The 27263-nt window shown below is 40.5% G+C and overlaps 1 protein-coding gene across 8 annotated transcripts in view; it reads right to left on the bottom strand.

Annotated features, from left to right (window-relative positions):
- grip2b (glutamate receptor interacting protein 2b) overlaps positions 1 to 27263 on the bottom strand; it is a 200801-nt gene that overhangs the window by 92224 nt on the left and 81314 nt on the right. For 4 of the 8 annotated variants that reach the window (XM_037532362.1, XM_037532364.1, XM_017713343.2 and 1 more), the window contains exons 2-3: positions 20948 to 21028; positions 11384 to 11519 (exon numbers count right to left, since the gene is read on the bottom strand). In XM_037532362.1, coding sequence (XP_037388259.1) covers positions 11384 to 11519; positions 20948 to 21028 — 217 coding nt within the window. The remainder of the gene's footprint in view (positions 1 to 11383; positions 11520 to 20947; positions 21029 to 27263) is intronic. The other 4 variants (XM_037532363.1, XM_037532365.1, XM_037532366.1 and 1 more) reach the window with 1 other exon arrangement.

The raw sequence follows: 27263 nt of genomic DNA, 5'->3' as shown, positions 1-27263 counted from the left end.
GTTAACTTTGTGCCAAAAGTTTCAATAATACAATACAATAAAATAATACAATCCACAAGCAGAATATTTAGTATATTTTACACATACTTATATTTAGTAAATCTAAATATAATTAGTAAATATTAACTTTTTGAAAAAGATTACTACTCATTTCTACTCATTCTGGTACAAATGTTTTTGCCGATATATATTTTGCTTCTGACTTTTTATCACCTTTTAAGTAAAGGTTTTAAAATAGGGCATTCACCTGCACTATCTATTGGTCAACTGATTTGGAGTGACAGGTCTTTTGAACACGTAACCACTCAGGATGAACTGCCCCAACACGGCAGAACACGTGAATTTGTAGGTCTCCAGTAGCAGAGCTAATAAACACTGATAACAGCTGCAAAGCTTGCCTAGTTAGCCCTTTAGTGGACACTGGTACACTAGGTAGCGCTAGCAGCTGCAAACAGTTTACCTAAAATACTATTATTTCCAATTTTTCACAGGGTGATTAAGGGCACGTATTACGTTCACAAATATGAAAATATCCAACAAGGTTGGACATGCCAGCACCATCCTATCTGTCAGTACCACACTGAGTAGATCACAGCTCACTGAGTGGGTGTGGCTACTTGTTCACAAGACCTGTCACTCTAAATCAGTTGACCAATAGAGAGTGCAGGTGAATGCCCTCTTCTAAGACCTGTTAAAAAAATGCCAAGAGTCACAAGCCAAAGGGCATTTTCATAATCAAAAAATATATCAGTAAAATAAGCAAACAGAACAAATAATCAAGCAAAAAAAACTGGCAAAATGAGTAACACGTTTATGTCACAATGAGCAAAAAATGACAAGTAACCTTTGATTTAACTCTCATATCATATTTGCATTCGTATTTAATATTTTGCTTGTGGATTTTATTATTTTATTTAAGAGTTTTGGCACAAAATTAACTCCACACTTACATATATACAAGTAGTAAAAATACTTTAGTAAAACTGAAGCATAATTTACATCATTTTTACTCAAGTTAAACTATAAAAGTACATAGTACTAGATGTGTGTAAAAGAAAGAAGCAAAAGTTTTCATTTAAAATGTGATTCTAATTACATTTTTGAAACGTTCTTTACTTAGTGTTAATTAGAAACACACAACCATGACTTCAAGAGTAATGATTTATGCTAAAGCTGCTTGCAACATCTGTAAAGTCATACAAATCACTGATTTTAATATTGCTTTAATTTCATTTTTTTTGGAGAGCATACACCAAGATTTCTTTTTTGAATCAACAAGGTCACAAAGTTCTTATAGGTAAGGCCATGGATGGGACTTTTTTCGTCTGTCACCTTTGCACTGTCTAGAATGTTCTAGCTCACATCTCTTCATATACATGCTATGACTGAAGGCTGCTTTCAGATGGTGGAGCACATTCTGCAAAAAAGCAGAGAAAGCAGATCTTTACGAGTGGTGTGGTGGATGGGAAGTGCACTGTACATTGTTCTTCAAGGGTTCTTCTTTAGCCAAGAGAATGGTTCCTGGTTCCACATAGAACCGTGAATGCTCAAAGAACACTCTGCATGATTTGCATTAAAAAAAAAAAAAAGGTTCTTCCAATTCATAGAGAGTTTGCTGTAGTTTTGGAAAGGATTCTATATAGTACCCAAAAGGGTTCTGCTATTGTAATGATGTTAAGCTTGTAGCAATAGAAGAACCCTTTTTGGTGCTATAGAACCCTTTCCAAAATCCTTTCCATCCACAACACATTCTCCGAAGAACCATTTCACAATGCAAAGAACCTTTTAATCATGCATGAGTTCTTTGTGTGTCATTGATTCTACATAGAACTATTTTCTTTGCTACAAAATCCTTGAAGAATCAATGAAATGAATTTTTAAGTGTGTACAGCCACACATCACACTAAATGAAAAGACTAAAGAAACTATAACTTATTGTGCTTCTTTTTGGAAGAAAAAGTCCAGAAAGTTTCATTTTTACTAATCAGCCCACATAAATGTTAGCAAATGCCTTGAACACCACAACTAGCCTTAGTGAGGGGTACTCATCGTCTACTTCTCAAGGTCTTTTAGCAAACTGATGATAGCTATGTAGAGCATGGTATACACTACTGAATTACTATGTCTCATCAGAAAAAATGCAATGTGAGGCTTTAGAAAACAGACAAATAAAAGAGATAAATAAAGACAGAGTAACGAGTCTGTTTCAAAAATGTAGTGAGTATAAAGTGGAGATCTGTATCATGAAAAAATATTTTAGTACATAAAAGTACAAAGTATTTAGGAGCAGAAATAAGGTAACTTACTAAGGTAAAATACAGATCCATAAAACTGTTTAAAGTGAACTGTCAAGTGCAGTAATGAAGTACTTCATTAATTCCCACCTCTGGACATCACTGGACCTGTGATAACAGTTACAGGTGCTGTATGTGGCCTCTGCCATTCACATTTATGATGACACAGCTGGAGTGAAGTGATGTGGAAAGGTATATCAGAGACATCAGATTTGCATTTGAGCCGCACCGTGGGCACGTATTGCGCTGCTCCGGTGAATGTACATATATCTGTGCCTGCACTATTCCAGGTCGTCACTACAGTTGGTTCCCAGTGTCTCACATTTTATTACTTGTTTTACATACGTAATAAATACACGGATACTGTCGGAACTTTAATCAAACTCCAAACTGATAACTGATAACATACTTTCGATGTAAGTCAATGGAACCAGACTTTGTTCCAAGTCATTTTGAGCTGTTTCTGTTGGTCCACTCATCACCAAAATGACAGACAATGTAAAGGGCAACAGGCATTCTTATTTTCTTTAGTCAAAATCTGAAAAATAGAGATCTGAAGTTTTGCTCTGACAGCAGTGACACACTCTGTTCTCCTACTCTGCTGTCACTGCAGCAATTTCTCATTCTTTACACAGAGCATTTCACAAAACTACGTAGACAGTGTTGTACAGTAAAGAAAACATCACATTTAATGAGAACTCTAACATCTAATAAAGACATGGGATTTGAGACCACTCTATATGTTCTAGTCCATAAATGTCTGAATGATGTTGCATATCTTGTTACTGGTAAGTTTCACTGTAGTTCCCTGAAGTGCAAATGCTGAGTACATATTTTTAGCCTCATCAAGCACAGACTTTCGCATTCTTTCGGATTTGTGCCCTTGTGAGACGTCAGGTGATTCTAGTATCATCCTCTGATTTGCTGATGCGCTCTGACGTGTCTGACTGTGGATACAGCGGAGCACAGAGGAGAGAGAAGTGGGGGGTGTGAAAGTGTGTCCTGCTAAGAGTAACTGCGACTATTGTAGCTGATACAAACAGGGCTGCTGACAAATTAGCAATTGTAAAAAAAAATATTAATAATTGAAATGAGACAAAATTATAAACCGATATACATTTTTCTTTTTAATTATTTAATGCAACCATGTCATGTAAAATGATTCTTTAGACAGAGGAGCTTAATGTTTTATACACTGTTAAATTTCAAAATGTACCAATTAATGTAAAAATTAACACTTCATTTCAGAGCTTGTGCTTGTGGTTTGTTAATACAGTTTAACGTTTAGAGCCTTGAGTCATCACACATCACTGCTTAGGAGCTCCTCCTTGAGTCAGTGATGAACTTTTTAGCAGAATGGGCTGTCTCTCAGTGTCTGAGGCTTTGAGCTGCATTAGCCAGAAGAAAAAATACCTTGTTGTTTGCGTTATTACTCAATGAATACACTGAGTGGAGCAATACTTTGATTTAGAAATCATATCCACAAAAAATGGGAGCGAAAAGATCTCATGATGACTAAACATAATGGAAACATTAAGAATAAAAAACATTGAATGTGTTTTCATGCAGAAAATAATCCAATAACTCCAAAAAATTTGATTTGTCAGTAATCGGACCAAAGCGTTTACATGCACTTGAGTAATCAGACAATGTGAAACTCTAGCCAATAAACTCACAGAAGAAGACGTGAATGTGATACAAAAGTCAAACCTCATGCCGTGGCTTTTTTCAAAAAACATTGGGCCGTTTAACCTGAAACTATGAACAAACATCATGAAGATGAAGAATATTTAAATCCTTCATTTCATTGACCATGTAGTCAGTCTCATCAAAAGTGTTCTGCTGCATCTTGTGGCGATGCTGCTTGCTTTTTTCAGATACCGCCGTCTATTTCGCACATGCACAGACTGAGAAATCTGAAAGAAATCAGAGTAAGAGTTCACTTGTACTGAGAAATCTGATTACTGAACTACAATCCAGCTCTCTTTATCAGATTTCTAGACCTTACTCTGATGTAAGAAATCAGAGTATGCAGAAATCCCATAATGATCGGATTACTGAGTGCATGTAAACACACTCTTTGTATCTGACCGTGTTTTTCGCGTGTAGCAGCATGTAATTGAAGTAAAATTAGAACTGGAATTTCAGATTAGGGATCAGAGTGAAGACTGCTCATGCACACCAAATGGAAAGAATATTAAATAAAATAGAAATTAGCGGTTATAGAGGACTTCCGGCTAGGTATGCGTTCCGAATAGACGCGCGTTAGCACCGCTCCCGTAACTACACACTAATATACTTGTTGCTTTTGCGACAACAGAGTTACTACCTTGTTGAAAACTCCCTGACGCCTTTCTTACGTGGACCAGGATTAGTGTGATGTCGCGCAATTTGAGAGAGAGAAGCTTGCTCAAAACTGCACCCACCGTGGCTCGCTCACAGTCAACTCTGGAGCAATCGCTAAATGCGGGAGCTAGCTCGGGGCGACAAGCTAAGGACTCTACCGGCTCTCGAGCCCACACAGCGGGCAGCCCCTCCCACGACACAGCGGCACCCTCAGAGAGGCCTAGCTCCCCGGCAGCTAATACCATGGCCGACTCGGCGGACGCTCCGCCTTGGTTCCTGTCAGCGATTGAAAGCTTGAAAAGTTCTTTGCTCTCAGAGAATACTGTGGCGCTGTCCAGTGCTCTACAGCCCATTGCTGACACTCTGGACTCAATCAAGCAAACGCTCGAATCTCATTCGGGGAGCATCAAAGCTCTGGAAGCCTCTACTTCAGATCACAGCGATAGGATAGCACAACTGGAAAATCAATGCAGTTCTCTCACTAAGGAAAACTCCGCACTGCTTGATAAGCTAGATGACCTGGAGAACCGCTCCCGTCACTCCAATTTGAGAGCCATCGGAATCCCGGAGAAGATGGAGGGCGCTGATCCAACTAAGTTCATGACAGATCTGCTGCTGGAGGCATTCGGCTCGGACTACTTCCATCATCAGCCTGTTCTGGAAAGGGCGCATCGGCTCGGCCAATCAGCTGCGGCAGGCGGCACGGACTCTAACAAGTCGAGGCCCTTCATTATGCTCTTTCACTCATTTCAGGACAAGGAACGCGTCCTTCGGAGGAGCAGGGAAGGTGTGAGTTTTCGAGGTCACAGCATCAGATTTTTCCAGGACTATAGCGCGGACCTTTCTCGGCGACGGGCCGCTTTTCGCGCGGTGAAAGCCGCGCTATATAAAGAAGGGGTCCGGTGCAGTTTGCTCTACCCGGCCCGACTACGTGTTGTTTCCAAAGATGGTTTCCAGTTTTTTGAAACTCCGGAGGCGGCACAGGCTTTTCTGAAAAATCACTATAACCGCTGAGCCACTCGGATGTCTTGAGGAGTAACTTTATGTTGCTTAACACCAGTGTCTCAATTTAGTTTCCAGATTTTATGCGTCGTTCACTTACACTTGACTGTGATAAAAGTTCTCTCAACACACAAGCTGCAGTGTAGATATGACTAAGGTACATTTCTTAAATTTTCGCAATTACCGTTATTTTCAGATTGATTATGCACATACAGATTCTTCTAGGTTATCTAAGTTATAATCTTCACTTGTTGTTGTTTCTTCTTACATATTCTATGTATATAGTACGCAGGCTCAGCCTACCTGATAACTTGGTGTCTAGGGAGCAATAGAAAATGCACAATTATAAAGGTTAACGCACATAAATACTTAGTTTGTGCAGTCAGTAAACATGTGTGGGTACTGGATCTTTATTTTATTTTATTTTAAAAAAATTTTTCCCCACTCATTTTCTGTTGTCGCTGAGTACACTTTCCCATTGTATAGGAATGTGGTAGCGTTTGCGGGGGTGATGGCGCATTTAATAAGTACATACGGGCGGCACGGTGGCGTGGTGGGTATCGCTGTCGCCTCACAGCGAGGAGGGCCTGGGTTCGATTCCCCGGCCGGGCGGCCAGGGTCCTCTCTGTGTGGAGTTTGCATGTTCTCCCCGTGTCTGCGTGGGTTTCCTCCGGGTTCTCCGGTTTCCTCCCACAGTCCAAAGACATGCAGTCAGGCCAATTGGACATGCTAAATTACCCCTAGGTGTGAGTGTGTGAGTGACTGTCTGTGTCTGTCTGTCTGCCCTGTGATGGACTGGCGGCCTGTCCAGGGTGTATCCTGCCTTCTGCCCGAAGACTGCTGGGATAGGCTCCAGCATCCCCCCGCGACCCTGACGGAGAAGCGGCTTAGAAAATGGATGGATGGATGGATGGATGTGCTTGACATGTTTTAGGTTAGTCTGTTTGAGATGTGTTCACCGGAAGTACTTTTACAGTGGGTTTGATTGTTCAGAGGGCTGTAGTTCCCTCTTTGGGACGGGGTGTGTTGTTGTGTTTGTGTGGTGCTGTGGATGGTCTTTTTGGGATTTTTTGTTTTTTCTGTCTTGTTTTTTTTATTTTATTTTATTTTTTGTGTGTGTTCCCTCCCCAAAGTCACTTTCTCTATCTTCTCCAGGTCGCTATGCTTTCAGCCTTTGTCTGCATAATACATCTATGTTCTCTACCACATCATCTATTTGTCTCTTCTTCTCATTTAAACAATGGCTTCCAATATAAATAACCCGGTTAGATTTATTTCCTGGAATATCAGGGGCTTGCAGTCTCGAATTAAAGCTGTAAAGGTCTTTAACCATATTAGATCCATGAAGGCGGATATAATATTTCTCCAAGAAACCCACCTCTCCAGATTTGAGCATACCAAACTGCGTAAGGCCTGGGTTAACCAAGTATTTCACTCTAACTATAGTAGTAGATCTAGGGGAGTAGCAATATTGATTAATAAAAGAATACATTTTACGCCTTCCAATATCATATCTGACCAGTATGGTAGATATATTATTGTAGTAGGCTCCAGTGGTGTTAGTTAATATATATGCACCAAATTGGGATGATGTCGATTTTATGGATAGGTTGCTGTCCATAATTCCTGATCTAAATTCGCACAAATTAGTTCTCGGAGGTGACATTAATAGTGCTATGAACCCCACACTAGATCGATCAAAACTGACGTCAACAGTAACCTCAAAAATGGCATCATCGTTGTCCTGCTTTATGGATGAAAATGGTTGTGTTGACCCATGGCGCGAACTTCACCCTCAGTCAAGATCTTTCTCTTTCTATTCTCATGTACATTCTTCCTTTTCTCGAATTGACAATTTTTTGTCAATCGCGAGCTCATGCAGTTTATTACCCAAGTTCAGTATTTGCCGATAGTTATTTCAGACCATGCGCCACTACAGCTGGATCTTACCTTCAGTCATTATCAGAGAGACCCCCCTCAATGGCGTTTTAATCCAACACTACTCTCAGAGGAGAATTTTTGTACAACGATCTCAGATTCCATTTGTTTTTTTTTACACACTAACAAAACTGATTCTATTTCGAATTCAGTGCTATGGGAGTCGCTCAAAGCTGTTATTCGGGGTGAAATTATCTCCTATGCCTCGTACATTAAGAACACCAACAAGAAAAAGTTGGACGAGCTCTCTAGTTCTATATTATCTTTAGACAGTCAGATTTCTTCCTGTCCAACTCCAGAATTAATTAAAAAGCAGCTTGACCTACAAGGAGAATTCAATTTGTTTTCCACAAAATATGCTGAAGCCTTTATTTTACGTTCTCAAGGTTTTTTTATGAATATGGTGAAAAAAGTGGGCGACTACTAGCGCATCAGTTAAGGAGACAGGCTGCATCCAGACTAATACATCAAGTTAGGGGCACTCATGGAAATTTGTTGACTCATCCTAAAGACATCAACAAGGCTTTTAAAAATTACTACTCTTCATTATATACCTCGGATGGCCCGATTGATACCATTGCTATGCACTCATTTATAGAAAAACTAGCACTCCCGGTTCTTGATCCTATACTGGCTGAAGAGTTAGATCGCCCATTCACGGTAGCGGAAATCTCAGAGGCTATTAGATCATTAAGTAGTGGTAAATCCCCTGGACCAGATGGGTTTGGTATAGAGTTTTTTAAGAAGTTTGACAACCAACTGTCACCTCTTTTGCTGGAGGTATTTGAGTCACTGGATAGGGGTTCTTTGCCCCCTTCCCTGACGCAGGCTAATATCTCACTTATAGCTAAAAAGGATAAAGATCCCACTTTTTGCAGCTCATATCGCCCCATCAGTTTACTTTGTAATGAGCACAAAATCTTAGCTAAGATTCTGGCCAAACGCATTGAAATTGTCCTCCCTTCTATTATATCAAAGGATCAAACAGGCTTTATTAAAGGGCGGCATTTATTTTCTAACATTCGTAAACTTCTAAATGTATTATATACATCAGATAATTCGCAAATTCCAGAAGCTGTGGTTTCGCTAGACGCAGAGAAGGCCTTTGATCGTATAGAATGGGACTATTTATTTTTTGTTCTTAATAAATTTGGGTTCAGAAATATATTGATTTCCTGGATTAAGCTGCTCTATACTGCACCATTAGCTCGTGTCCATACAAACTCTGTATATTCTGATTATTTTTCTTTACACAGAGGTACACGCCAAGGATGTCCTTTATCGCCCTTACTTTTTGCTATTGCCATAGAACCTCTCTCAATCGCTCTTAAAACTGCTCCTGGAGTACAAGGAATCATGAGGTACGGAATTGAAAATAGAGTTTCCCTCTATGCGGATGATCTCTTGATATATATAACTCACCCTCTGTCAGCCATTCCTGTTATTAATTCCATTTTAGTAGAATTTGGTTCATATTCAGGCTATAAGCTAAATTTCTCCAAAAGCACGTTTTACCCAATTAATGCTGCTGCCTGTACAATTACACAAACGGAAATCCCCTTTAGGCTGGCACCTGACGGATTTAAATATCTAGGTGTTAATATTACTCGCAAAATATCACTTATTCAGGATGCCAACTTCTCCCCTCTACTTACTAAAATGTGCAGTGACCTGCAGAGGTGGAGTAGCCTTCCCCTCTCTTTAGCGGGTAGGGTACAGTGTATTAAGATGAATGTCCTTCCTAAATTTTCGTTTTTATTTCAATGTCTTCCTATTTTTCTCCCCAAATCCTTTTTTGTTTCTATAGATAAGGCTGTCACTGGGTTTATTTGGGGTGGTCGTGTCCCCCGTATCAGGAAAGGAATTCTTCAGTGTCCCCGTTCTTCTGGAGGCTTGGCCCTCCCTAATTTTATGTATTACTACTTTGCAGCCAACATACAAAAAATGGCATTTTGGTTTAAAAACCCAGAGGCTGCATGGTGTATTTTGGAATCCCTTTCCTGTCACTCGTCTTCTATTCGCGCCTTGGTTTATTCCTCTCTTCCCATACTTTCCTCTCATTTCTCCTCCAATCCGTTAGTTGTGTCTACGCTAAAAATCTGGACTCAGTTTCGCAGAATGTTTCATTTTACTGAGGCGTCTGTTTTAAGTCCAATATGTAAAAATCATTTATTTGAGCCTGCAACCCTGGACTCTAGATTTATAAGCTGGGAGAGGAGTGGTATTACCACCTTTAAGGATCTCTTTGATGAAACATTTTGTAGTTTCTCTTCAGTAGTCTCAACATTTAGGCTTCCTAGAACAGACCTTTTTAGATTTTTCCAAATTCGTCACTGTGCACAATCCCTTTTTCCCATGTTTCCGGAATGCCCCCCTGCTCTCCCATGGGAGGACTTTTTTACTGCAAAAACTGAGGGAAAGCTTATATCTATTTTTTATAATAAGATCTTGTCTTTTCATAAAGTAAAGTTTCCTGATGCCAAGACTAAATGGGAAGCGGAGTTAGGACTTGAGATTGATGAGAGATGGTGGACTGAAGCTTTGGCTAGAGTTAACTCTTCATCCTCTTGTGCAAGACTAAACATAATGCAACTGAAAGTTATTCATAGAGCTCATCTATGCAATGCTAAATTAGCACAAATCTATCCGGAGGTTAAGCCAACCTGTCCCCGCTGCGACGAGGACCCGGCCACCCTCTCTCATATGTTTTGGTCTTGCCGCAAACTGGGGAGATTCTGGGATTTTGTATACTTTACACTTTCAACAGTCTTTAATAAACATCTGAGCCCCTGCCCTCTATTAGCTATTTTTAGTATTTACATCGGCAGTACTCGGTTGAATTCTCGAGAATTAGAATCTATAGCTTTTGCTTTGTTATTGGCAAGGCGGAGAATTCTTATAAGCTGGAAGTCTCGCTCTCCTCCCTCTCATTCCCTCTGGCTAAAAGATGTTGTTTTCTTTTTGCGCCTCGAGAAGATCAAGTTTAGTTTGAGGGGTTCAGTGGACAACTTTTATAGGTGCTGGTCACCTTTCATCTCCTTTTTCAGGTCCCTCCCGCAGCTTCCTGCGGAGGACTTTGGTACTCCCCCCTCTTGAACATGCAATAGTCCCAAGCCCCCCCACCCCCTTTATTTATTTATTTAGTTATTTTACATTTATGTTTCACTGTTTTCATTTCTCTATTTTCCTTTCATATTATTTTATTTGCATATTGATTCACGATTATAAGGCTGTACTTTGTAATTGTTGTAATTTTTAAAAATTTTTTTTCTTTCTTTGTATTTGTGTTGTAAGACCTGTAAAAAAGCAATAAAAAAAAAAAAAAAAGAAATTAGCGGTTATCGATAACAAAGCGGTTATCGCTAATTACTGATAAATTATAGTGGTCCCAGCCCATCAGAGAATTACAAATAGTAAAGATGACAGAGTATGGATCTATTTACAAAACAAATTGAAATGGTTAAAATGTATTATAAATATAAAAGTATTTTTTGAAATCTCCCCTCCAACAAGTACTTGTCCACAGCCAATTAGGTCTCTTGGAGCTTTTTCAAGCCTGTAGGAAAAGATGGCTCCTCATAAAGCAGCTTGAGAGAAAGCCATTAGTGTGCATCAAGACAAAAGAAAACTTTGAAGGATCTAAAATGTAAGATTTTTGATTACTGCACTACTTCTATATGTTAACCATATGTCTTGTGGGAAATAGTACATATAAAGAAAACGTCGTCTATGAGTACACGTGTCCAAACGTTTGACTGGTATCACAATCTGCGCATATCTGTTCATGTGTGAATTGACCTCACCTGGCTGCAAGGCCACCCGGTCGCAGGTTAGAGACGCGTGGCTTGCCATCCTTGTCGGTTCCTCCTGAGATGGTGAGGCCCAAAGTGCTGCCCTCCTTTTTAATCAGCTCCACCAACGTCACCCCCCGCAGCTCTTCTGCCCAGAAACACAAAAGCCAGACACAGCAGAGCCCAGAGAGAGAGAGTGTCAGCCGCACAACAACATTACACTGACTACAAAATCACAACACCAGTGATCTGTTATTCTACGGTCAAGCACAATGGTAGCATGCCAGACAGCAGGACCTGACCAATATGAATACACAATAATGATACGAGATAACACACAACCTCGAGTGTTCTACTGCTTTTATACAACAGTCAAATAAACAAAGTAAGAAATTAATACATTGGACCGTGAATGCTGCGTTTAATATGTTTTAATGTTCACAGTTGTTACGTCAGAGTAACAAGCTCCACCCACTCACTGCACAGCCGGCAGGTCGTTCTCGAGCTCCTTACATTAAATTCCCAAACTGTCATCACCACTGAGCAGCTTTTTAGTTTTTTATTGCGTCGGTTTTATGGCTCAGTCCGATTTGGTCAGACACTGAAGATGAGACGACACGTTTGGTATTCAGTTCATTTCTGGCTGATTCCAGGTTATTTAGCGGTTCTTCTGTCACAAAACTGAAACGGTGTTCAGTGGTGATGACAGTTTGGGAATTTAATGTCGTCTCATCTTCAGAGTCTGACCAAATTGGCTGTGGGTCAAATGAAATGGCCAAAAAATACTTGGAAAAAAGTCTGGTCCCACTGACTTTAAAATAAAAGTAATGTAGGTTTTTTCCTTCTCCTGTAAAGTTACCATTTTGGAGATACTAGGTTTTCTTCTGACAACAGCGATGTATATTTTGTACATATACTGATAGGACTGTTTGATCTAAATTACCACACTATGTAACTCAGATGAACAGCAGAAACTCACAGTATTAAATATTGTGGCACTGGGGATGGAGCTACCTGGAATTGTTTGCAGCTTTGGCTCTTGAATTACTTCTTATTTTTCATTCATTCTCTTTGTAGGAAAAGTTTTGCTCTTCTCCTACTAACTCAGATCTGTATACATTTACCTGTTTCCATTATTTTGGCCATAATTTGAGACCCAGGATTGGCAAAAGTAGCAAATTATCATCAATATTTTGCTGATTCTGATAAAACTATGAGTTGTCATTATTGGCCAACCAGTACTTTGGTCAGATCCTACACAGTATATTGGCAACCAATAGAGTGAGGTCCAAAAGACTAAGACCACAATGAAATACTAAGATTTTTTTCCACTTCAACTCTGCACGGTTTCTAGGTCACTATTCAAATTCAAGCAGATCTGTTATACTGACCAAGTTAAGGCCTTTGTACAAAAAGGTCAGCTTGTTTGTTTTTTGCTCATATCTCTTCTATTCAAGCTCATGTTCAGATGATTCTCTTTTATCTGTGTGAATTTGATCTGTCCATCAGAGGTTTTTGCACAAACTTCTGGAATTTATTTCAGAGATCCTGCTCATCAATTTGCAGGCAAATGAAAACTTCTGTAATAAATTATAATGGAATGCAAATATAAAAGCTTTTTTATTAGTGGTCTCTGAGCTCTGTATCCCACTGCATATCATTTGAGCATATGTGGAGAAATGCAATTATTATGTTTTATTATTATTGGACCAATTATTAGACCAACAGCTTATAATTAGAAGTAATAATTTGTGCTTGGGCATGTACTGATGCATGTACAGTCTGTAGTGGTGTGCATTAACTCAAAGAACTGTTATACCCAAGAGTGCTTGGGCATCTAGACTGCTACATTCACCTAAGACTAATTGGCTCTAGATAAGAACATCTGCTACATATGTAAATACTTAAAATAATCATCACGCCTAATTTAGCTCTGTCGTGGCTATGCAACAAAGATTACATTCCACATTAAGCCAGAAAAGCTGAGCTGTATTTCCACAATTAAGCACAGATTATTCATTTAGATTGTTTTGTTTGCTATATTTTACCAATTTGTTCAAAAAGGAAAAATTCTGGCTATATTTGAGTATCTGCATACTATTTTATCTACAGTGTTAAATATTTGCTATATATTACTGGTACTGGTAACGCACTTGTACTGAATCAGATAAAATAGATTACTTGACAATAAATAAAATATAAGTGCAAAATATAAGCTGTATGTGTATATATATATGCAAGATTTTGATGTGTAAACAAGCAAATGCAACCTAGGCAGCAAAAAAAAACCTTTTTCACAAAAATCTTACCTGCAACCTCATCACAAAAGTCTATATCTAACGTATGCAAAATCACTAAAGGTATGTTTGAAGAGCAGCAGCATTTGATGAAAGGAACACCTTGCCAACTGTTAAGTGTGGGGAAATCTGTTACTCTTTGGAGCTGTGTGACAGTCAGTGACACAGGACACACTGCATTGGCAGATGGAAGAAGATTTCACTAAATTTCACTAAATATCAGCAAATTTTAGAAGTAAGTCAGCCAAGAAACTGAAGCTGAAAACTGGCTGGACCTCACAGTGCCCTGACTTCAATATCATTGAAAATCTGTTCACAGATCTTGAAAATGCCCAAGAACATTACAGAGCTACATGTGTTCTGTAAGTAAAATTAAGTATAAAAATCCTAAAATAAAAACAGAAATATTCATATCTGGCTATAAAAAGTGTTCGTAAGCTGTGAGATCTGCCAAAGAGGGTCTAAGTACTGATTTAGTAGGGCGTCCAAGCTTTTCCACATACCACAATTATCTTTTTTTTAACAGTTTGCTTTAATTATTTTCAGTTAAAAATTTAATTATGTGGGTGTTTTATTGACTGTAATAAAGTGTCAATTATGGGTTTTTGTTATCGCACCAGAAATTGTGCATCCCTAGAAAACTTTCCTTATTTTTCTTACTTATGCATGTGGAAAGAGACGTGACTGAACTGTACCACTATTGTATACAGAAAAACCAAACAGGGTTAGGCTATTAAACTTTAACGTGTACCATGACTAATGCAAAATGAATCCACTTTGTTTCTTAGGATATATAAACACAGTTGTCTTCAGCGTAAGCTCCGTTGGCTTGTAAGCGCTGTAACAGAGATGATATGTACACAGTGAGAGAGGATTCTAGCCTAATTGCTCAACTGCCTGTGCTTAGAACAGACTGTCTCTTACTACATCACATGGGAGCGACTAAGAAAATGACAAAAAGCACAGCAGCTATTTCATTCTAGCATTGCTACACTCTCCAGGAAAGAAGTCACACCAAGGAATTTGCTATTAATGAAGAATTCAGAATCAACTTTTAATGAATTAACAGAAGTAATTAATATTGAATGACTCCACAAACACAGCCAGCTTTAGCATCTCTTCCACAAGGCCTTGTAGCACATAAGCAAATCAAATCTTTGATATGACTGAAGTTCCCACATGTTTCATAAGACTTGAATTTGCAATGATTTTTTCCAAAACAGTGCAACTAGCAATATGTAGGGATGCTCCAAAATGTTGGCCACCAAACCATTTCAGTTGAATATAGTCAAAAATGGCACTTTAGGTTTTGGACTAAAAGAGAAGAAAGAGCAAAAATTTGGTTGAAAAAAACAAAGATTTAATAGAACTACAGTAAAGCGTCAAAATCTAACACCTAAGAATGTGCTCTCTTTGTTCAAACAGTTTGAGCTGCCGCTGATCAACAGTGAATATATCAGCCATGTACAACTACTTCATGGCTCCTATGAGGAACTTTAGACCAGACATTTAGAATCTTTGTTCATCTCAAGTATCAAGAAGAGATACAAAGTCCACCCTACAGGTTTGATACCACTTGAAAACAGGACATCTCGCTAGACACACTGAATACAGAAAAAACACAGCAGCAGAGAGTAAAACACTGCTTTGCCTAATAACAGTAGGTTAGGACAAAAACAATGAAATAATTCACCCACAACAGAGAAAGTACAAAGCCTAACTAAAAAAATTAAATTCATTGCCTTGAATAACTTCTCTGTTGTTGAGGAGGCTTGATTTAATGGCACATTTTGTAGCTTACATACTGTAATCAAGTAAGTTTGTTTTATGGCACCTGTTTTTTATTTATTATATTATCTCAGTTTTATTGAAAACAGATTTTATCAATAATACATGTTTATTTTCCTCTTCATGGATCACCACCTTATCGTGGTGGAGAGGTTTGTGTGCTTGAATGATCCTAGGAGCTATGTTGTCTGGAGCAAAAGCTCCTGGTAGGGACTCCCATGGCAAACCAAAAAGGAAGGACTTGTGTACCCTGCCCGGATCAGGGTTACCGGGGCCCCACCCTGGAGCCAGGCCTGGGGGAGGGGCTCGCCAGCAAGCGTCTGGTGGCCGGGCATTCACTCATGGTGCCCGGCTGGGCCCAGCCCGAAGGAGCTACATGAGTCCCCCCTCCCATCAACTCACCACCGATGGGAGGGGCAGAAGTAGGGGTGTGGTGCATTGTGGATCGGGCAGTGTCCGAAGGCATGGGCCTTGGCGTTCTGATCCTCGGTTGCTGAAACTGGCTTTTGAAACTTGGAACGTTACCTCACTGGCAGGGAAGGAGCCTGAGTTGGTGCGCGAGGTTGAGAGATACCGGCTAGATATAGTCGGGCTCACCTCAACACACAGCTTGGGCTCTGGGTCCAATCTCCTTGAGAGGGACTGGACTTTTTTCTTTTCTGGAGTTGCCCATGGCGAGAGGCGGCGGGCAGGTGTGGGCTTTCTCATAGCCCCTCGACTCGGCGCCTGTATGTTGGGGTTTTCCCCGGTGGACGAGAGGGTAGCTTCCCTACGCCTTCAGGTTGGGGAACGGGTCTTGACTGTTGTCTGTGCTTATGCACCGAACAGCAGTTCAGAATACCCAGCCTTCATAGAGTCCTTGGGAGGGGTGTTTGAAAGTGCTCCTCCTGGAGACTCGATTGTCCTACTGGGGGACTTCAACGCTCACGTGGGCAACGACAGTAAGACCTGGAGGGGTGTGATTGGGAGGAATGGCCTCTCTGATCTGAACCCGAGTGGTGTTCAGTTTTCTGCAAACCACAGTTTGTCCATAACGAACACCATGTTTGAACACAAGGATGTCCATAAGTGCACATGGCACCAGGACACCCTAGGCCGCAGTTCAATGATTGACTTTGTAGCCGTGTCAGCGGACTTGCGGCCATGTGTATTGGACACTCGGGTAAAGAGAGGAGCTGTGCTGTCAACTGATTACCACCTGGTGTTGAGTTGGATCAGGTGGTGGGGGAAGATGCCGGTCAGACCAGGCAAACCCAAACGTATAGTTGCTGGGAACGTCTGGCAGAAGAACCTGTCAGATTGATCTTCAACTCACACCTCCGTCAGAACTTTGACCAGATATCGGGGGAGGTGGGGGACATTGACTCAGAATGGGCCATGTTGCGCTCCTCCATTGTTGAAGCGGCTGACTGTAGCTGTGGTCGCAAGGTAGTTGGTGCCTGTCAGGGCGGTAATCCTCGAACCCGGTGGTGGACACCCCAGGTGAGAGATGCCGTCAAGCTGAAGAAGGAGTCCTACTGGACATGGTTGGCCTGTAGGACACCAGAGGCAGTTGGCAGGTATCGACATGCCAAGCGGCTTCAGTCGTTGCCAAGGCAAAAACCCGGGTGTGGGAAGAGTTCGGTGAGGCCTTGGAAAGTGACTTTAAGTCGGCTCCGAAAAGATTCTGGCAAACCATCAGGCGACTCAGAAGGGGAAAGCAGTGTGCCACTAGCACTGTATATAGTGGAGATGGTGTGCTGCTGACTTCGACTGAAGACGTCATTAGGCGGTGGAAGGAATACTTTGAGGACCTTTTCAATCCCACCAACACATTCTCCAGTGAGGAGGCAGAGTCTGGGGACACGGGAATAGGCTTGTCCATTACTGAGGCCAAAGTCGCTAAGATAGTTAAAAAGCTCCTTGGCGGCAGGGCTCCAGGGGTGGATGAGATCCGTCCCGAGTTCCTCAAGGCTCTGGATGTTGTGGGGCTGTCTTGGCTGACATGCCTTTTCACAGAGCATTTGTTAAGTGAGGTAACTCTAAAAGGCACTTATAACATTTGTGTGGTTTTTTGTACCATTTCAACTTCTTTTTATGCTTTAGAATTAAACAAGTTGGATTTGTTACTGTGCCTTTAAGACTGATGTATGTAAACAAGCTTTGTTCTGATTGGCTGTGCCTTATTGGAAAAAACATTCCAGGCTGCAACACTCCTTATAACTTCTGTGTGAATGGGTGGGGCTATACCGCTGTAGGATGAAAAGGCGAACAAATGTAAGTGAGTTGGTTTTGTGATATGACTGTGTGGAGGGAAATGTTTTGACACTTGCACTATACATTTTTTTATATGGGTCTCTTTAATATGCGAATGTCCTTTTTCCATTGGATTAGATGAAAATTTAAGCGTTTAATTTTATTTTAACTGTCCTAACCAGTAAATGCTTTACTAAGAAACACAGAGCTGAGTCTTACCACTTTTCAAGGCCAAAGGTTACAGAAGCATGTCTCAGAAAAGCAATCTTTGTCCTGCTGCCTCATTAAAAGTTACCTAACTCCAGCCAATTAGTAACCAACTAACAAGGAAAAAAATTGCTAACACTAATAAATCTTTGTGGAACGTGAGCTATCATCATTCATAGTTCAGACCTAGAACAGAAAACAAGCTGTGTGAACATTTAATGACGTGTAATGCATCGGTAACAACAATAAAAGGCCAATTAGAAGCAAAAACAGGTAATAAATCTAACAACCCATACCGCTACAAGTCGTTTTCTTCTAAATGGACACCCAATGTTCTTAAACCCGATAAGCCAAAGACTTCAGGCATTTGCATTCAAAGGTAATTAAATTCAGCTGGGTTGTTTCCTGGGCCTTCACATAATTCCTGCCATTTCACCCTGTGTTTATTCATCCTATAAACCACTCTATAAAAGACAGCTAGTTAAGCATTCAACCCATGTGCGAGCTCACTTCACTGAGCTTTAATTATTAACGTTACATTTTCCCAAAACTCGGAGCAGAGGCAAAACGTGAGCAGGAGCTGAAAGTGCGCTGAGCAGTCCGCGGCCATTTAAGCTCCAGTTGAAGGTGATTAGGCCTAATTCTCCATAAAATATTCATCCTCGCCAAACATGCATTTAGCTACATGTGGTTAAGTGCATTTAACCAAGTGATATTTCTGAATCAGGCAAGAATCTGATGAAATATATATTTATCACTAGGCTTACATACATTGCAAAATCTTCACGCTCGATTATCTAAGATTAAGATGATCTAAAGATGGATAAACAGCACTTTAATAAAGATCTCCCCTCAGTTCCTCTAATGAACATTTTTACAGGAGGAATGATGGATAGACGTTAGTCAGCAGTCAATATTAGCCTGATTAGAAAAGAAACTGAGCATTATATTGATGGATAACGGCATAAAGGCAGCCTCAGTGTCCAAATATGCTTCCCTTTTCCTGACTCTCTTCAACATTATTACACAAATGAATATGAAAGTCATCATAAAAGATGAATCCCATCCACTCTGGTTTAAATCTCATTATCTTTTAGTGTCGATTCAGCTAATCCAATTAGTGTAAGATTTGAAACTATGTTTAATTGCTCAGGTCCTTTTCTTTCTCCTGCATCTATTAGATGAATGCAGCAGCATTTTTCAACCTAATCTCTATCTGCCGCTTCTGTAGCATATGACTGATTAGCACAGGCAACAATTTCTCTGTGCTTGGAAAAGAAAAGGAAACTCACTGACTGTTACTGTCAGAACCATCATTTTTTCTCAATTTTAGGCAAAAAAGGATCACTTAGCTCAGTCTCACATTAATAATAACATTATTAATCACATTAATACACACATTAATCTCACATTAAGGTCCCTTCCATGCGTATCTGCGTATTTTTAAAAACAGTTTTCCTCCATTTAAAAACTAAAAGACCTTTTTCCACACCAGCAGGATTTTTTTGAACATCTCTATGTCCACACAAGAACACAAAAACGACTCATTCGCATATCAAAAGTCAAATATTTGCTGGAAAAAAGCTCAAAAAAAGAAAAACACTTTGATTAAAGATGATTAAGGCCTAATCCCATTTCTTACTTTTAGCCCTACCCCTTTTTTCGAGTGTCACCTTGCCCCTTGAACTGAGTTACAAGTCCTAGTGGTTGAAATCTACCCTATGAAATGGGACCCTGAAACAGAAAGAACGTATAACAGAGCGATATATATATCATATATAGCAGTGATAGCAGAGGAGGGTAAAGTTCAGCAACCTCACTGCTGGGCTTTAGTTACATTTAGGGCATCATAGTTTAATAATAATTTTTATCACCCACCACAAATTCTTCAGTGATATGAAGCTGAAGTCAGCTATTCACCAGTTTCTTGTTTGAATTTTCCCATTTCCACCTGTGGATAGGGCTGCCCACCACTCCAGGCAAGTGTACTCACTGCCCCCTAGTGTGTGTTATCACTAGTGTGTATGTGGTGTTTCACCGCACAGATGGGTTAGATTGTGGAGGTGGAATTTCCCCTTAGTGGGGAATTTTAAATGATGGTTGTTACATGTAACTGCTGCACCACTTAAGGTGGAATGGGAAATTTAGCTACCTACCAAGACACCAGCAAACTACTAGAGAATTTTTTGAGTTGTTATTAAGGCTAAGTGTTAGGGGCAAGGGGTGAATGGGAAACACCACACAGAAACACCAGTTGTCAGTCATATTTCAGACAAAGTTCTGCATTATTAATAAATGAAAACAGCAACGGGCATGTTAACAAATAAGCAAGTTGATGGCGTGACATTGGCTTTTTCAAAAAGCCACTTTTTGTCCGTCCACACGAAAATCTCCACCCTGGACAGTGTTTTCAAAAACCTGTTTAAAATAAATATCCAGATGTGTGTGAACAGGGCCTGAAATCATGAGAAATCTTTTAAAATTAAAGTCTAAAGAAACTAAAACCCTTACCAAGAACAATGTCTTTATAAATGGTGCCGCTAATTATGAAGCCGACTGTATAACAGAGGCCGATGGGGGTTTTTTGGCGCCTGCTTATTGGCTTTTCTTATGTATGAATTTGCCTCCTATTAACATCAGTCAATATATTTTCTATTGTTTATTGAAAACTACTGATGCAGCAGATGGAGATTTAGATCAAACCCTCTAGAGTGTTCCTTTAAGCATGCAGGAGTTCCTAGCCGGTCACAGTTCTTCAAACTGGCACAGTGACTCAAACAGACACCACTTTTCAAGAAACCGCAGGAAACGCCTTGAGAAAGCTGCCAGCAGTGTGCACTAAAGCCCCAAAGCTCTCCATCACAAACATGCATCTAAACCGTCATGGCAGGAAGTGTGGCGAAATCCCCACGGGGCCGCGGATAAACACATTCGCCATCAAAAGGCAGAGAAGGGAACAGGGTAGCACTCGCACTCTCCGAGGGTAGGATCTAGTGTTTGTGTGGGCACAAAAGACAGACAGAAAGAGAGAAAGAGGCTTTGGGTGTACCTGGAATGCTCTGTCTTCTGGAGGTGAGGGAATTGTCAGGCCCTGTTGAGTCCTTGTTCCCTTTGGAGTAAGGGCCATCATCTGCAAAGAGAAGAAATGCATGAGTAGAGCTGCAATCACTGCACTAACTGCATTTTCTTGTGGCACAGAAAACAAAAGCAGCATCTAAATGCATTATGTTACAAAACTAAGTCCAGATGGTCATTCAAAGCACTAATGCATGAGAGCAAAGCTGTGTGAAATTGGGACTGATTTGCATTTACATTGCAGTAAAGCCAGTTGCTTTCCTCGCCAATGGTTTCCATTATTACCATATCGCTAAAATGCACATTTAGGTGGCCCGAGTAAAAAATGCGCAGTTGTAAGTTAGTTCTGAGCCCAGATGAAATGCAGGTGACAGCAGACCGATTTTTGCAAAACAGATTTGTCTGATCTTAAATCTGATTTAGCTGGACAGCATTCAAAGCCAGCATAACATAATGAACAAAGACACACCAATGCAATGTTGCTCACAGAAGTGTAGGCCTATTGATAGAGTCAGGCATCAATGTGTAAATGAAGCAAACAGCCCAAAACAGTACTAAACATATCCTACGTAAGAATGTGGTTTTGTTTAAACTCATTTTCTTAACAACTTGAAATAAACTGATCAGCTCAGCACACAGCTAACAGTCCAGAAGACTCCACCAGCATTAGTCTTGAACTGAAGAATTTTAGTTGAAGAATTTTTTGGAGTATTTACTGTAAAACAACAAAATATCGAGGAAAAAATATGTTGCTTGTTTTACGTGCTTCAAATTTCTGTGTTTTGGTCAGAAAGTTAATATATAGTATTAAGCTTAGTGTGGGAGAACAAATGTGTGCCAAAGTTAGCTTGAAGGCAACACAACAATAGCTAATTGCATAGAGCTGGCTAGTGAAAATTAGCATTATCATTGAAGTGGTAGAACTGCAATATATAATGTGGCGCAACCGTCTAAGCGTTGTCCCTATCATCAGGAGATTGCGAGTTCAATCCCTGATGCTACAGCCATCCATAGCCGGGAGTCCAAGACAGCACAATTGGCCTCGCTCTCTCTGGGTGGTCCCTCTTCCCCCATCACTCAACGCGAGGCAACCATGTTCAGCTATCCAATGACGTTGCTCAAGCAGCAGTTCGGAAAGATGCTGCGTCTGGCTTCACAGGTCTCAGAGGAAGCCTGTGTTAGCCTTCACCCTCCTAGCATTGGTAGTAACGTGTGATTGGGGGGGTCCTAACTAGCGGGGGGAATAGGAAACAACTAAATTGGGGAGAAAATTGGGTAAAAAGTCTTTTCAATTCATTACTGTTTCCAACCACCATAATAGTTTCCCACTTGCTGTGCATTCAAGTATTTGAAACAGCATGTAGCAGAAGCATAACCCATGGTGAAAACAGTTTGTTGTCTCACATTTCTACAATCTGGACACAATTTTTTTCTCATTTGCAACACACAACCCTTATAAGCCCACCATAACAGCCCCCAGGCAACTTTATCTGCAAAAGATGCAAAAGAAAAGTACATTCATGATGACGGCATTAAGACACTTGATGATGGCCTGTCATGTTCCACAATGGAGTTCTAACAGGAGAAATCCTTTCAGGGGCCCATATTGTACAGGCTGAATTGAAAATGCTACCAAAATGTGACAGTTTCCTTTTTATATTTCTCACACATTTGTATACATATTGCATTAAATACTTTCCAGGTTTGCGTTCATACGCATCATTTTAAAAAGACCGTACAAAAATAACCACCAAGACCTATAAACAAGGACACCAACAATGGAGCAAAGCACCTGAGTGATACCATTTGCTACAGAACATATCTCTGTCACAGACCTCTGTAGCAGGGATGTTGTTCTTGCTGAGCATCCCATTCTCACTCGGAAAGGATAAATAATTCATGTGTGCCACAGTTTTCAGCCCTTTTTAACTTGATACATACATTAATACTCTCCCCAAATGCCCTGGGCCTGTCATCAATAAGCATTTCCTGGAGTTTTCTTGGCATAGGTAAGCGCCTCATCTTTATATGACGCCTACAGGACAAACACACCATTAATGAATTCAAGTACCAAAAGGTAACACTCTGAGCCTTTGTTAGCATGCTAGCAAGTTTGTTAAAACTTCAATTTGCTGAGTTTACTGACTCTTCTTGTGAAAAAATGAACAACAGCCTTGAGAGACTGATAAAAAGAAACACAATGTGTTCGGAGTACAATGTTCCATGAGACCCTCTCGGAATATTTACCTCAGCTTTGCAATGAGAAGCTATTTGAAGCTTATGAGCCTGCCTGCTAGCACGCTAGCACGTTTGCACTGGCACTGGCACTCACACAGCCTCAGAACCTCAGAGGCTCCTGAAGTGCTGACTGGAATGTGACGTGAACCTGCAGTGATGCGGAAAGGTGCCAACAGGCAGGAACGATAGCACTGAGATATCATCAACCGCCTGCCTGAGGCAAAAAGGGGTTGCTGCTGAGAGATAAGGCCTGTGACTGCGAACCTGTCGACTCCTCTCTGCTCCCACAGTGCATGCAAGGTACGTATAGTTTGACAGAAAGATCAGGAGATTTCTGAAAAGTGAAAAGTGTAATGGTCAAGGATACGGGAGCGTTTTCTGTTTTCTCCACACAAAACTGTTCCCCTTAATACTACATTGCCCTAACTGGTAGAGCAGTACCGAGGCCTTTGTCAGTAACAGCTTTTGTAATGACTTTACACTTTCCCCAGTGTGATTTTCACCAATATTTGCATGTGTGCAAGGCTATCACTAACACTGACAGTAACTGAGAAATCTATCGATTACTTTGAATACTGAAAAAAATCTGAGTTTTGCAAAAATGCTACTCAACAAAAATGATAAAAACCTAACAATGAAAAATGAACCAAACAATACTCTTTGCTGAATTTAACATAATGGGGAAAATATAAACCATAAAATATGACCTATGCAAGGTTGTGGCACATACTGCATATCTTATTTTATTTGTTTCAGACATAAGAAGTTATCCTCTACACTTAGCATGCTACTGCACCTTTCAAAGTGCACTTACTGTTGATTTGAACAATGTAACATGGTTTATACTTTGTTTTTTCCCAATATGTTAAATTGGAAAAAAACATAAAAGTTTAAGTGTGTTCTCTGTAAAAGGTGTGTTAACTTATTTTTATTAAAATATAATTTGACCAGGGGTATTCAAACTCAGGAATTATTGTCCATTTAATTTTTTTTCCTATGTACAATATTGTGGATTTACATATTGCAATTTCGAACAATGTGAATTTAAATTTTACAAACTATTATCCGGTATTTTAAAATTTCTGTTATCAAGACCTGAATATTACACTGCAATTATCTATTTACATTCATTATTTATCAAGTTATCTGCTTTGAGGTTTGAAATATGATGAATTCTACATCAGGGTTTCTAAACCACTGGGCCTTGGTGGTCCTTGGACCTATTCAGAGGGGGGCCAATAAGTCCTTTCATAGGTCTCTTTGGTTCTTTGCCATCTTGTGTTGATTTTTAACACTCCGTTTAGAGTGTGACTCGGAAAAACCTCAGTTTGGAGGCTAATGTACCCGTAACACTGCTCTACCCCTCTATCTCAACAAAAATCGAGACACCCCACCCCTAGACGTGAATGCGCAAAAGGAGGGTTAAGGGCTAAGTGGTAGGAGCGAGGGGTGAAATGGGATTGGGCCTTAGTATCTCCCAAATGACGGCACACAGCTCAAGCTCAAGTAAACAAACATTACTCACTGCTGCCCTCTAAAGGTGTTATAGCATCAGAAATTTTGTCTTTGCCAAACTTTTTTGTCTTTGTTAATGTATTTTCAGCTTTCCTTCATGCATTTCAACTCAACCTACCTAATTCACATCACTATTTGTTGCAACATAACATTTGACTGTAGAAGCTAATAACTCCAACCAGCTTAAATAACTGTAATCCATTAATTGCAATCAGGTGACCATGTAGTAATGGTGACAGTCCTACCTAAACTCAGTGATGCTGTATAAGAGCTGCTTTCTAATTGGATCAAATTTGCATCATGAAGCAGGCCCAGAAAAGTATGTCTGTATACTACCTGAACAGAACATCACACTATATTGTTATTTCCCTCCAGGCTGTTCTCACATCTCTGCCTCCCTTCACAGCACTACACGCCTCAAAACACATTCTAATTAGGCTGGTCTCCAGAGACATGTTAAAGCTAATGTAACTGTTACTCTCCTGATGGTGATGCATTGTGCAACCCATTGAGCCTGCAAGGCTCAATACCACAAGAAAAATAGATCCCTGAGCCATCCAGGGACGGCCATAGAGGTTCAATGCGAAGCCAAGCTTGCGGTGAAAGAGCGGACGGCAAAGAATGAGGACTGAACGTTCCCTCGAGCGCCAATTCATGCTGGCTGTTTATTGTGGCATCTGTGAAAGCTATTACCGACACAGCTCAACAGTCAGATTAGCCACTAGCACAAGCCCCTCCAGTAACCCCCCTTCAACCTGCAGAGACTCAGTCATATCAGCCCTCACGGTGATGAGCGGCTTCCTTCTAATCCGCCTGCCCAAGGGCTTTAGAAATCTTCCCCAGTCACCTATCAAAGGAGACAATTTAGCCGTGACACACACCTCACTCGCAAAGCACAGAGTCATCTGTTTTTTGTGAGGTTGCAAAAGTGCCATTCGGCAGAAAAAGAGGTAATCTCAACTTTGTTTCACAAACAAAAGTAGGATCTTCAAAAGGAAGGAGACAAAGCTGACATCTTACTGGAAAAGACATTAAAGCTGCATCTGAATGACCTCCCACAGACTATTAAGGCTACTGATAATGCTTGCTTAATACTGACCATAGTAAATACTGTCCACACTGCAGATGCTTTAACTCTTTCTCTCTGAGAAAAGCCAACACGGATCATTTTACAAAATTACTGTTAATACAAGCACAGATACAGTCACGGCCACACCAACTGAGAAGAATAAGTACAGGGTGAGCATTAAAAGCATTCGTCTAATGGGGTAATATTAAATCCTTAAGAGCCCACCACAATACTGTGATTGCTTTAGCTTTATTTATCATTGGTGTAGTCTGCTTAAGGGAAACAATATCATATTAGCCATTGTAGTCATATATTTGGACTAAAGGGCTGAAAACACATTTCAGACTCTTAACTGACCTGGACTAAAATCCTTTTGATTTGACTGGACACTCAAGTTTATTTATTCAAGTGACACTATAGTTTGATTATGTTTATTATATTAAAACAAATGACTAAGCATTCCATTTTGGCTACGACACAGGAACAATCATTTACATTATTTGGCTGACGCTCTTATCCAGAGCGACTTACAATTTGGTCATTTTACAGAAGTAGGCGAAGGTGGTGTTGGGAGTCTTGCCCAAGGACTCTTATTGGTATAGTGTAGGGTGGTTACCCAGGTGGGGGATTGAACCCCAGTCTACAGCATAGAAGGCAAAGGTGTTACCCACTACACTATCCAACCACTACATCATGAAGCTTCACTGACTGACAGCTGGGCTCATCACCCACAATGTGTTCGAGTTCACTGCAGAAAGGCCACAGACACCTTTTTGGTCTGTGTCCTCGGATTCTTTAAACTTTGCTTTCAGACTTTTAACCATTCTGTGACACTGCAGCCTCGTTCTCCTACAGCCATATTCTCTCTTTGAATGCAGAGGGGTTGCAATAAGTCTCTTCAATTTTTTTGCTACAAAAATATCACCCCAAATGTTTATGAGACCTCAGCAGTGCACATTAATCCTCTTCAGACTGAGACATGTTGCCGCAAATTGGATCTCAGTGGCACATATGAAAGCGTCTCAAATTGGAATTGAAAATGTCAGTTTTTTGCTGTCACACATTAAGAAAAAGACTGGATCTTCTAAGCCACTTCTCCTTCTGGGTCACGGGGGGGTGCTGGAGCCTATCCCAGCTGTCATTGGGTGAAAGGCAGGATACACCCTGGACAGGTCGCCAGTCCATCACAGGGCAGACAGACAGATAGACACATTCACTCACATATTCACACCAAGGGGCAATTTGGCATGTCCAAACGACCTTACTGCATGTCTTTGGACTGTGTGAGGAAACCGGAGAACCCGGAGGAAACCCACACAGACATGGGAAGAATATGCAAACTCCACCCAGAGAGGACTGTGGTCGCCCGGCCGGGGACTCAAACCCAGGCCCTCCTTGCTGTGAGGTGACAGCGCTACACATTAAAATAAAAAAGTTACTCAATCGCAGAAAATATGTGTTACAGTTC

This window comes from Pygocentrus nattereri, chromosome 21, assembly GCF_015220715.1.
Source record: "Pygocentrus nattereri isolate fPygNat1 chromosome 21, fPygNat1.pri, whole genome shotgun sequence".
NCBI classification, from domain to species: Eukaryota; Metazoa; Chordata; class Actinopteri; order Characiformes; family Serrasalmidae; genus Pygocentrus; species Pygocentrus nattereri.
Note: the sequence above shows the minus strand (reverse complement) of the source record. Positions and strands in the feature narration are given on the sequence as shown.